The 12,979-nt window shown below is 51.4% G+C and overlaps 1 protein-coding gene across 9 annotated transcripts in view; it reads left to right on the top strand.

The window, feature by feature from the left end:
• Nucleotides 1-979: 979 nt before the first annotated feature.
• CIITA (class II major histocompatibility complex transactivator) overlaps nt 980-12,979 on the top strand; it is a 50,302-nt gene continuing 38,302 nt past the window's right edge. Inside the window, exon 1 of one of the 9 annotated variants that reach the window (XR_003435088.1) lies at nt 980-1,360. Coding sequence is in view for 6 of the 9 variants with exons in the window: in XM_027117410.1 (XP_026973211.1) it covers nt 1,078-1,360 (283 nt within the window). In the remaining 3 variants the exon portion in view is untranslated. Of the gene's footprint in view, nt 1,361-9,860; nt 9,994-10,328; nt 10,449-11,586; nt 11,668-12,979 lie in introns of those variants that run through there. The other 8 variants (XM_027117410.1, XM_027117409.1, XM_027117412.1 and 5 more) reach the window with 8 other exon arrangements.

The following is a 12,979-nucleotide window of genomic DNA, read 5'->3' as shown; positions in this document are numbered from 1 at the left end:
GTGTTAGTAAATTGGGGATAATATTAGTATAGAGTCAATGTTCATGAAGTGCTTACTACAGCCAGTACTAAGCCCTTTAAAGGCATTATCTCTTTTAATCCTCAAGACAACTTGATGAGATTGAATTACATTTTTTTTTTTTTTTTTTTTTTTTGCCTCTCACTGTTGTGGCCTCTCCCATTGTGGAGCACAGGCTCCGGAAGCGCAGGCTCAGCGGCCATGGCTCACGGGACCAGCCGCTCCGCAGCATGTGGGATCGTCCCGGACCTGGGCACGAACCCGTGTCCCCTGCAACGGCAGGCAGACTCTCAGCCACTGCGCCACCAGGGAAGCCCGAATTACTTTTATCGGGAGATTTTTCAGAGGAAGAGTCTGAGGTTTAGTGAGGTTGAGCCCAAGGTGACACAGCTGTTTGCATGATTAATCAATAATAATAATAGCTCATATTTATTGAACTCAGGTGTATTGAGCTATTATCAAGTTGTAGATAATGTGCTAGGTACTCTACATGCATTATCTTATTTAATCCTCCCTACAACTCTAAGAGGTAAGTACTATTATTATCACTACATCTTTTCAGATGGAGAAATGGGGACAAGAAGAGGCTAAGTAACTTGCCCAATATCAAGTAATCTGGGATTTGAACACAGGCAGATTGGCTCCAAGCCCAACTGCTTAACCTCTACGCCCCAATGCCTTCTTGTTATGATACAACATCTAAAAAGGCTTATCACCTCATAGGTCCTCAAAGAGGCAAGCCCCCTTCCTCTTAGTATAATAAACACTGGATTGGATCTAAAGGAGTCCACAAAGCTGTGAGCTTCTCTGGTACATGCGCATGAGTGGTACCAGCGAATATCTATGGGGTCTAAATCAGCCCCAGAACCCACTTCCACTAATTCATCAGGCAACCCCAGCCTAACGTGCAAATGAGGAAATCCTCCTAAGCAGGAATAAACTGCAATAAACTGCAGAGGTTCCCTCATCCTGTTTCTCACTTCAAGTTTTGGATGCTGCAAGCCGGGTGAGCAGAGGTCCCAGGCGCTGTCCCGGGCAGCCCTGCATCCGAGAGCTACCATGAATCACTTCCAGACCATCCTGAGTCAGGTCCGGATGCTGCTCTCCAGCCATCGGCCGAGCCAAGTGCAGGCGCTTCTGGACAACCTGCTGGCAGAGGATCTTCTCTCCAGGGAGTACCACTACGCCCTGCTCCATGAGCCTGATGGTGAGGCTCTGGCCAGGAAGATCTCCTTGACCCTGATGGAGAAAGGAGACCCAGACTTGGCCCCCTTGGGGTGGATCTGGAGTGGGCTGCAGGCCCCGGCAGCCGAGAGGGACTCCGGCTACAAGGACCCTGGGGGTAAGTACCATCCCCTTTTCTCATGGAGCAACGCCTGGCTGTAGGCAGCTCAGGGATTTTCCCTCTTCTCTCTGAAAAGGAAGTCAACGTGATCATCCGGGTCCCAAGTTAGAAAGGCAGACCTGGACAGGAATCAAGGTCCCTGGTTGAGCTGGCAGGAGCAGTAAGTGCTTGGAGAGCTCAGGCTGTGATGCTGAGGGCACTGGAGAAACAGTGTGCTCCCCACTCTACTTAAAAGTAAACTGTCCACGCGGCCAAATGCCCACTTGGGTCACTCTCTGAGCCGCCTTGATACCTTAGGCATGATGCAAGGCACCGGTGAGGGGCACAGATGGACAAATCAGCTATTGCCTGCAAGTGGGGAAGACAGGTGCAGGCACAATCAGTGTGTGGAAAAATAGGTTGCCACGGAGAGGAAGGGCCGAAGAGCCGGGGAGCAGAGATTGCCATGTGTGTGTGCGCGTATGTGTGCATGCGTGCAAGAGTGCATGTGTGTGCAGTTGCACGTATGTGTGGGCATATGGTTGCATGTGTATGTACTTGTTTGTGCATGTGTGTGTATGTGTGCACATGTGTGTGTGTGCGTCTGGGTCATGGAGAGAGACAGAAACTGAAAGACAGACAGGGAGAGAGAGAAAGGGAGGGAGAGACAGGAGAGAAAGAGACAGAAATGGAGATGGAGAGAAGGAGGGAAGAAGGGAGGGAGGATGGGAGGAAAGAAGAGAGATGGAAAGAGGAAGAGAAAGAGGGAGATGGTGGGGGAAAGAGAGAGAGACAGAAGAGGAACCAGACTGCAGAGAGAGAGTGTCTTATTTTTTAAAAGTACTGATAGCAACTGATGCATCTTAAATCAGGAAAACAAGCCTATACCATACCGTTTCCACTCACACCCTTGGCTCCCCAAACATTTTAGGTCTTCCTTCCCAGTTCCAAAGAGGTTCTCACTTCAATGCAACCAACAGTCTTCCTAAAGACACACGTCTTTCAGTCTCCTTTGCGTAGATCTGAGCTTCTCCAATTTTATGAGCTGGTGTCATAAACTCTAATCCTTCTTGGTCCTTTCATGGCTCTGGAGTAACTTGAAACAAGATCATCACCATGATTCACATTTATTGAGTATTTACTGTGCGCCAGGCTCAGCCCAAGCCAGCAGGTAGTTCTCACATCCACCCTAAAGGCTTTGATGATCTCCAACCGTATTTTATGCAGAAAGAAAAAGCAGAGGCTGCCCAGAAGTGAGCAACCCCAGTCCCCAGCTGGGAAGTGGTGGAGGCTGGATTTGAAGGCAGACAAGCTTTTAGCCTCAATCTGACCTTGAGGGGTAAAAAAGCCCCTTGATGATTTTGCCATGGGTACCAGGGCTTTGAAGGTATTTCTCCAGCTCTTCTGCCAAGATTCAAGTTTACATAGGGTTGGCTGTCCTCCTGGCTGAACTCTCACTCAGATGGTCTCTATCTATTCCTCGGACACATCTTTTACTCTCCCCCTCCTAACAGACCCCTGGGGGGCTGGGGCGTCTTTACCAGCTGAACGATCTCCCTGACTTCTTAATGGGAATGCAAGAGGCCTATGTGGTCGTTTCTTTTTTTTAACTTTTTATTTTATATTGGAGTATAGTTGATTAACGATGTTGTGTTAGTTTCAGGTGCACAGCAAAGTGGCTCAGTTATACATATACATGTATCTATTCTTTTTCAAATTCTTTTCCCATTTAGGTTGTTACATAATATTGAGCAGAGATCTCTGTGCTATACAGTAGGTCCTTGTTGCTCATCTGTTTTAAATACAGCAGTGTGTACATGTCAGTCCTAAAGATGATACCAGAAAACCACCAGAGCTCATCAATGAATTCGGTAAAGTTGCAGGTTACAAAATTAGTACACAAAAATCTATTGCATTTCTATACACTAACAATGAAAGATCAGAAAGAGAAATTAAAGAAACAATCCCATTTACCATCACAGCAAAAAGAATAAAATACCTAGGAATAAACCTACCTAAGGAGGCAAAAACCTATACTCCGAAAACTATAAGACACTGATGAAAAGAAATGGAAGACGACACAAACAACCTATGCGGTCTTGATGCGGGTGCAGATGCCAACTTCCGGGGATGTCAAAGCCTTCCTCCCTCCTTGACTCGCCCCCTGCAAACTGCAGGCTCCTTCATACCGCAGGCTACCCAACACCTCTGCCCTGCCCTCCTCTCTCGGCGAGGGCTGGTTCCTGTTATTAAACCCCATTTCCTCCCTGGGGACATAATATTTTTATTTCTGATCCCACGTGACTCTAGAAATGGAACTGGGCTCAGGGCGCTGTGGGCTTCAGAGGCTGGGAGACAAGGAAGGATAAATCGCTTCCTTTCCCCGTTGCTTACCTCCCCCTCTTCCAGGCCAGCTACCCCCAGGCATGAAAGACTCAACTGTAAGGACTACGGGCAGGTGTGCTGCTTTGGGGCAGAGAGAAGAAGCAGCCTTCAGAGGGGGAGAAGGGGAACTGGGGAAGAGAATTGTGGGGTTTGTAAATAAAGGGCACCGACTTTAGTTTCAACAGGGGTTCAAAAAAGGAAATCAGTGTGTGACGTTTCTGTCACTCTCTCTACAACCCTATCAGGATCTGCACCCTCCGCCGCTCTAAACTCTGCACCGACTTCCCGTGTCACTCAGAGGAAAGCTAAATCTGGACGATTCCCACAAGGCCCTTCATGATCTGGCTTTCATCACTGCTCTGCTCCCATCCTGTACTCCTGCCTTCTCATCTTCTCCAGACGTGCTGGCACCCTCACTGTCCCTGGGACAGGACAGGCATGCTCTCTGCCACAGGACCTCTGCACGTGCCATTCCCTCCATCTGAACCACTCTTTTCTCCAGATATCCTCTTGGCCAACATCCTTGAATCCTTCAGATCTTTGCTCAGATGTCACCTTCTCAGGGATGCCTACCTTGATCATTCCATTTAGAATTGCAACTCCCCCTTCACACCCTGAGAAGTGGCCCCCTCCCCCATTGACACATTCGCCTTCTATATACTTTACTTTTGTATTACATTTGTTGTTTGTTTGTTTTGGGCTGCACCACGAGGCTTGTGGTTTCTTAGTTCCCCGACCAGGGATTGAACTCGAGCCCTCAGCAATGAGAGTGCGGAGTCCTAACCACTAGACTGCCAGGGAAGTCCCTATGTTTGTTGTTTATTGTCTGACTCCCTCACCGGAAAATAAGCTCCCTGTGGGCAGGGATCTATGCTTTCATCACGGATGCATCCCAAACGCTTAACACAGTGCCTGGCAAAGGATAGGTGTGCGATATGTGTTTGTTAAATATTAGACTGAGGGATGGTAGATGGATGGATGGATGGGTGGGTGATGAGTGGATAGGTGGGTGGGTGGATAGGTGAATGGTTGATGGGTGGTGAATAGGTGGATGGGTGATGGATAGGTGGGTAGATGGTTAGGTGGATGGGTGATGGCAGTGTGGGTGGGTAGGTGGCTGGGTGATGATTGGATGGGGAATGGCTGGGTGGGGGGACAGGGAAATGGTTGATGGGTAGGTGGGTAGGTGGATGGGTGATAGGTGGGTGGGTGCGTGGTGGCTTGTGTAGTCCCATTACTCTCTCTTTACAGGTAAGTACACTGAGGCACAGGGAGGTTAAGTGATTTGCCTCGCTCATAGCCTAGGAGTGGGGGGCTATGAGATATTGGATCTCATGAGTCTGGATCTCTCGCTGCACTTTCTGCTTGGCTGCCTCTTCTGCATAACCTAAAGGGATACCGTAAGTCTACCCAAAACAGGCTGACCACCTTCAAACTGAAACCAGCCCGATGATTCAGAAGTCACCTTTAGATATTATAATGCTTCAGTTGCAATTGTGTAGGAAGCCCACTTCTGGGGACGTGACCTTGGGGATTGACTCTATTGCACAGAGCAGCACATGTGCGTCCTGCCCATAGGCAAGCTCGGGGGAGGCCCAAGAGTCCTGACAGAGCTCCGCAGCCTGACTGGGGAAGCAAAGCAAACACTCAGGCAGTCTTTGGCTGACAGCGGCTGACAACACCTGGAGGACAATCAGATGCCAGAGAAGAGAGATTTTAGATGGCAGTGATGGAAAAAGAACCAGGCGGGAAGCTGGACAGCTCTGGTTCTGAGGCCATGCTCTGCTGCTGCTTACCAACTGTGTAACCTTGGCCACATGCCTGAACCACTCTGACCCTCGGTTTCTTCATCTCTAAAATGGGAGTGGTGATATAAACCTCCCAGGGTTATAGTGAGGGTTAAATGAGATGGTAACTGGTAAACCATCCAAGGCGGTTCTTGGCAGATAACTCCAGGAATATTGGACAGGGGGCAGATATACCAGGGGTTTGAGTCTGCAGTCTCACTGGGACCCCCATGCCATATCTAGACAGCTACTCCAGTGCTGAGTGCTTGGTGCTCCGTGCATCTGAGAAATGGGCCAATGTGCCCCCAACCCTCAAGTTGGCACGTTAGTTAAGCACATCGGCTGTGGCCTCCATGCCAGCTGTGACTCCCTGATTCCAAGGGCTATGACAGTGAGCCCTTCCTGGGACCCCTCTGGGCCTCAGTTTCCGCACCTGTAAAATGGAGGTGATACTAGCATCCAGAGTGGCTATTCTGAGAATTCAGTGACATCATCCAGAATAAGGCACTTGCATTCTTGGCAAGAGGAAAGCTCGTTCTGACTCGTCAGCCTCGAGGGTGGCATTTGGGGCAACCACAGACCCAAGGCGCACAGAAGGATGACTGGGGGCAAGGTCAGAGCCAGCCGACCCCAGGCTTGTGAATGGAGGCACAGCGGTGCTTCTGGGGTGAGCTTTCTCAGAGGCTGTAGGACGCCCCTGCTATGGTTTTATATATTATTGTTTTCCTCGGCTTTCCTTTGCTGGTTTGTCGCTCTATGTCTTCACGATGTGGTACTTTTGCCCGTGAAGACTCTGTTCTAGGAACCACAGAACAAAGACTCCTTCTAGGATGTTGCCTGATTTATTGGAAAGGGAGGGACACACCCCAGGCTGCTAAGCTCTTCCTCCCACTTCCTTCCCCATTTGCTTCTTAGGATGAGAGTCCCCAGAGCCAGGACTCAGAGGGGAGGGGGGCAGCGCCCTCCCTTTCTCTGACACCTTCCTTTCCCCAAACCGGTTCCTGCTCTGATCCCTGATCAGGGAGCCTCCGTGGACTCCTGGGAGGAGATGTGTTGGCAAGGACCACTTGTTTCTTCACCTTGAGTAGCTTCCCATCTAGTCAGACCTACTTCACCTTCACCCGCAGGAGCCGCAGAAGTGGAAGCACCTGCATTGGAAGTTGGCGCGTCCCCGTGGGTTTTCCCAGGCTGACCAGTGGCCTGTTCTATACTCAGCTTGGCTCCAAGTCTGGCACCTGACTCAACCAGGGACTGTTTCTGTTCTTTGTTGTTACCTTGAGCACCTCACCTGTGTCCTTACTTACCATTTATTGGTCTCTCCACCTACCTGCCCATCCACCTACCTGCCTACCCTCAAACTACCTGGTCTACTTAACCACCTACTAATATCTACTTACCAATTCAACAACTTACATCTACTATCTACTTCTATCTACTTATCAATTTATCAATCTTTCATTTATCTGACTGCCTGTATATTTATGTACCAGCATACTTACCTGCATTCCTACCTACTAATCCACTTGTACCTTTGCCCACGGACAGGCCTACATTCTCAGATACCTTCCTACCTGCCTAATTTGCCTACATACCAGTGTTTTTCTATCTATTCACCCACCTCTCCACCGATCTCTTTTCCTTTCTTTCTCACCTCCTTTCTTCTCTCCTCCTTAAGCATTTACTTAGCATCTGCCAGAAATGAGGGGGGTGGTCACAAACAAACATAAGAAAAGACACTTAAAACTTAGTAAGGTAGGACTCTCCGTCCATGTGGAACTTGTCTGCCTTGATCATTCAAATCCAAACGCCATCCATTCGCTCAACCAATCTTGGAGTCCTGTGTCTTTTAAATAAGAAAATCAAACACAGTAAGACAGACATTAAGGACCTTGTGACCTAATCAGAGGCAGCGGGGGGGATACTCATGAAACAGGAAGTTCACCATGTATTGCCAAATACGCGGCAGCAAGTTTGCTAAAAATGAGTAGGGCAGGAGGTTGTTGTCAGCTGGAAAGGTGATGAAAGCGGGAACTTGGGCATTGAAGGATGGCTAAAATACAGCCTGATGGGAGGAGGCAGGAGGGTTGTCCTGGGGTTGGGGGGAGGGTGGGGGACCCTCTGCTTGAGCAGAAGTACATAGGTAGGGCCCAGCTGCAGCAAGGGGTGGCAAGCTTTCAGGAATCCTACTTGTAAGACCAAGTTCCCCCATCTCCTCTCCCTGGTACTTGGCAGGGGGCCCCAGACTGGTAACTTGAACAACGCTTCTGACCGCAGCTTTGTCATGCTGGATCCTGACTTGAGACAAAGGGATTTGGGTGCCCAGGGCAAGGCTGGCCTCAGCAGCGCAGAGAGGGGCCCTCCGTCAGAAGGGAATTGGCTTTATCCCGGGCTCTGGAGAATGGTCACCACCTCTAGGGGAGTTTTGAAGAGGAGCCTCAGCAGGCACGCAGGATGCTTTAATAGGAAGATACCCTGGGGTTGGCTTAGCCCCTCTGCCCCCACTCAGTCCTGGAGGCCTGTCACTCCAACTCAGCAACCCCTCTCCTCACCTCCACTGCCTCTGCTGGAACTCAGACCGCCATCGGCTCCTGGCAGGGCACCATGGTGCTCCTCCCTGGTCTCCATATACGAGGCCCTCCTGGTGCTGATTTACGGCCTCTACCATCAGTTAAAACACAGGCTAGCACGCGGTCACCCTGCTCAGAAACGCCAGCAGGACCAGATTCAGGTCTTGTGGAGTGTGGGTCTGGGGCGGGGACAGGTGAAGGAGGACATGGGGAGACCAGGTAGCAGACTGCTGCTGTGGTCCAGGTGAGAGATGAGAGCATCCAAGCAGGTGTACCCCAGGCCCAGGGGACTCTCATTCCAAGCTCGGCCCTGCCACGAAGCTGATTCAGAGCTGCCTCGGCCACGGCCATCAGAGCTGGCTCCCTCTGAGGACACGAAGTTGGCCTCACTGAACGGCCAGGTGTGCCTCTCCCTGGGCACATCAGGTCAGAGGAAGATGAAACTTCTTGGGACTTCTCATATTCATCATGTCTGTTTTGTTAGCCTAACTAAGCAAGATTGTTTCAAATTGACTCTCAGCTTTCTTATTTGTCTGCCTACTTACCCCCCTGGGACTTCTGACAGCAGCAACTGCTTCAAAAATAATCACCATACAAATATAAGCATCATTATCCCCATTTCACACATGGAGAAACTGAGGCCCACACAAAGGAAGTGAGGGGTCCAAGGTCACCCATCCGCTAATAACCACGGGGGCTGGACCATAGCGCTTCAGACTCCCAATCCAGTGTTCTTTCTGTAAAAATGAAGTCATTGTTTCCCAATCGTCATTCATTTTGGTACCACCCTCATGATTTCTTTTCACCACCTACACTATTCTTAGCTGGACAGTTGTTTTTTTTTTCCAAACTACTCACATTTTTTTTTCAACTTTATTTCCCAAGGAAAGTTTATGTCCACCATAAATGAAAAAGAATGCCACACATAGAAGGTAACTATGAAACAGGAGAGCAGAATAACGTTATTCCATTCTAGCCAGACACTGATGTCTACGGAAGGCTTGAGGCTGGGGGCTGCTCTCTGTGAAATGGGTGGATCACGCATTAGAAGAGGTGTTAAAAGCTCCTTAGCCCCAAACTGAGATTTTCTTCTCAAGGTTTCCAGGAGCCTGGGCAGAGGGTTAAAAAGGCGCTAACTTTCTCCCTGCCACACCTAGGTGGTACCCCCAAACCACGCGGCTATAAGTATACCATATTTGGGGGTAAGACCTTTTTATGTGTAATTTATGTTTTAGTCCAATGTTCTTAGAATAAAAATGATGAGTGGACCACTCGTGTTCTCCAAGGAAATTCAGGGCAATTTGGTGTGGGGGTGGGATGGTGGATGGGAGTGGAATCCCGGGAGTTTGCTGGAAGCTAGTTCAGCTTGTCTTGAGGCATTTGTGGGGCTCTGACCACGGCCCCATCCTGCAGAGGATGGCAGATATTGGCAGCTGGCACCAGCGTGGCTCCACTGTGGTTGCCGTTATTTCAGAATGTCAGCGTGTTGAAGAACCTCCAATAGACAACTCATAACCTTCTGAGGTCGGTCACCGATTTGGTCCAAAACAAGGAACTGAAATTAACATTAGGTGCAAGTCCGTGTTTAAGGGAGCATGGGCAAATTAGAGCATGTCTAGATGCGAGAAATCTGACAGCTCAGACCACATGGTAGGGTGAGAATTTTCTGCTGGTCCCTTACTTGCTTCCTTTGCATGTTTACTTAGGCTTGGCGGGCTCCAGACTTTTGTAGGGAGAATGGTCAGAGATGAGGCTGCCTGCTTCTGAGCTGGGCATCCAAAGGCATCGTTGGGCAGGCTGAGGGCAACAGGAGGGGCTGCCAGAGTCCGGGAGCTGCTGCCTCACTCTGTTTCTCACACCATGCGTTGCCTGGCTACGCGCCCAGCCGGGTCCTACCTGCCAGAGCCCCAAGGTAAAAAGGCGGGTGGAAGACGTTGGGGCTGAGAACGCTTCTTGATTTAGGGTGAGGTCTCAGCTCGTCCCGCCGTCCCAAATTGTCAGAGACATTGCTCTGAACTGGGGTGTGAGGGTGGTGAGAGGGGTCTTTGTCCTACTGGGGCTTTTGGAAGAAGTGAGGTGGTTTGCCTTTTCCTTCCACTGAGGGACATTCAGTCTGCCCAGATGCCTGGAATGTAAGAGGGCTTTATCAGCCTGAAGGGTACTACAGGCTGACTTTCACGGGGCGTGTTGTTAGCTCTCAGCATTCATGACCCGGCTAGGCCAACCACAAGTTCCTCTCTCTGCCAGGTAAACACTGAGGAGCTCGCCCTTGAAGGGTGGAACCCCTGCCAGATCCACCCCATCCCCGGGAAGCAGGGAAACCAAAGCCAGAGTCAGCCCCTTGGTCTAGATGTTGAGCCCCAGCTGGTGAGCAATACAGCCACCTGGACCGATGCTGCCCTCTCCCCAGTTTCCAAACGGTGTTTGGGGGGAAAAGTGGGGGACAGGGGACAGATGATGAGAGACAGCATAGCACAGACATCTGGTACCAGCTCTGAAGGCAGCACGGCAGGTTTGAATCGCAGCTGCACTGTTGCCTGGGTGTGAAGTGACACTGAACAAGTCCCCAACCTACTCTGAGTCTGTCTTCCTGGGCTGTTAAATGCGATTAGGGGGAAACTCTTATTACAAGACAAAGGTGAGGAATCAAAGGGTCTAGAGCAGTGCCTGGTGCATTGTAGGATCTGAAGACACACATAGGAGCCCGTTATTAGTGTGGTTGAGACTGTAGGACTCCTCTTCACAGATGCTGCTAAAATGTGAGGCTTCCTCTGAACCTGCAGATTGATGACAAGTTTGCCAGCTCTGTTGGTTGCAGCCAGAGCTTGTTGGGGGAGTTTTTCAGGGGGAGAGAGAGGTCAGAAGTCACCTTGACCCACCCCTCCCTCAATACCAGATGAGGAAATCCAAGCCTGGGAAGGGAGGTGACCTCCCCAAGGTCTCAGGGTGGATGGAGCAGGGATCCAGGACCTCTGGAAGAGGAAGGGTGAGAGGAAAGCAGCTAGGAGGTGTGTGGTGATGGGAACTCAGGGCTGCCAGGGCTGAATTTCCAGCCAGGGAAGTTCCTTGAGGAATTTTCTCTTCCTCCCAAGGGCATCCGGCTTCCCAGGAGTGAATGGCTCAGCGAGCAAGACCCTGTGCCCTGCAGGGGTGGTTTGCCAGCTTCAAGGTGGGGCTGAGGTGGAGGGAAATTGAGGGCCAGACAGGGGTGGATGAGCTCCCTGCAAACCAGGGCTTGTATATCATATGCCTACGGGCAGGCTGCCTCCTCCAAAGCTGGGCACTGGCCATTTTTAGGAGCTGATTAGACGCTCCAGGGAGTGTGGGGGGTGGACTAGGCGCTTCTGAGAAAGCACATGGCAGGCGCAGCAGGAGGAGGCTCGGGTGCCTGTTTACTCCCCAGCTTGGGCTGGCCCAAGCCCCTTGCTGCAGAGAGAAAGTGAAAGAGAAAAAGGGCAGCCACAGTGGGTGGAGCTGGGGTGGCCAGGCGACTGCTCTCCCCAAGCTTGCTCGCTCACCGCAGCCCCAGAGCTGGCGGGAGGGAGAAGCCACTGGCAGCGCGCGGGAGTCCAGGGAACAGCGGCAGGTAACCAAAGTCCCCTTAGCAGCCCCTGAAGTGGGGCTGGGAATAGAGGTTCAGAGACTGGTAGCTACTTGCCTGAGATCACATAGCAAGGCTGGGAGGAGGAGGAAGGTAATGTGCGGAGTGCCCACCCTAGAAACTCCTCGTTTCCAGCATCCCTGGAAGGATTCCACGCAGGAACTGGGAGCGGGGAACCGGGAGCTGGGCTGCTTTGCCCAGAGCACCGGGGCCCAGGGGAGGCGGCAGGGAGAGCCGGTGGGAGCGGCAGCGTCTGCAGAGAGATTGGGACACAGAAGGAGCACGCAGAGAAGGGAGGCGGTGTGGCCAAACGATCAGTAGACGGTCTCCCTGCGCGTCCTAGAATCTGAAGAAGCGCCTAGGGCCGCGCGGAGGGAGACACAGACTTTTCTTCTATGGGGAACCTAGGACCGGGGCTGCCCTTCTCTGAGCCTCAGCTTCCCTCTTGAATCACATTCCCGCACTGACTCCGGAGTCTGGGTACCCGGCCCTCTTGGTGGGGTCCCCAGCGCAGGGAGGGCTATGGGGAGACATTTAAACGCCGGATTGGAGAAATCCTCACTTCTCTTTTACCGTCTTGGGGGGCAGGGTCTTTCCTGGACTGTGTTTGACAGTCCGCATCTCTACCGCAAGTTGGGGTCCTGAGCCACATCCTCTAAGGAGAGAAACTAGGGGCCTCCGGAAAGGGATTGGGGTGGGGCTGTCCGGGGTCCCAGAATATCAGAATTGGAGCCACCATGTCTAGCTCTGTCTGGGACCCTTAAAACCGCAGTTCTCGTTTGAGTCCCACAGCATCTCTCTCCACCCTAGGTGACACATGGGAGGGGACATAAGTGCCCCACCTCCAATTGCTGCCAGGAGTTCCTAAATTTGGCAGGAAGTCTTCCATCTATGTGCCACTCCACCCCCCCCCCAAAAAAAGAAATACCATTCCCAGCCAATCAGAAAGTTAAGGAAATTAGTGCTTCTTGCTCTAGGGCCTGGTGGAGCTGAAAGTGGAGAAGATGAGACCCCAGCAAATCATCACTTTCCAAATCCCAGCCTGCCTTAGGCAAGGACCTGGCCTCCAAGATCCCAGAATATGGAGTGGAAGGGTCCTCAGAGACGACTGAGCCAGGGGGTCCCAGGCTTCCCACACGTGGGAATCACCCAGAAGGCTGTTTAGAGTGCAGGTTCCCAGCCCCCACCCCCAGATCCCATTGACTGGGCCTGGGGTGGCACTTCCAATGGCAGGTTAACTGGCCATGGGATGTGTGTGTGTGTGTGTGTGTGTGTGTGTGTGTGTGTGTGTGTGTGT

Source organism: Aethalodelphis obliquidens, unplaced genomic scaffold (assembly GCF_003676395.1).
Source record: "Aethalodelphis obliquidens isolate GAN/ISIS:26980383/991018 unplaced genomic scaffold, ASM367639v1 scaffold18, whole genome shotgun sequence".
NCBI lineage: Eukaryota > Metazoa > Chordata > Mammalia > Artiodactyla > Delphinidae > Aethalodelphis > Aethalodelphis obliquidens.
Note: the sequence above shows the minus strand (reverse complement) of the source record. Positions and strands in the feature narration are given on the sequence as shown.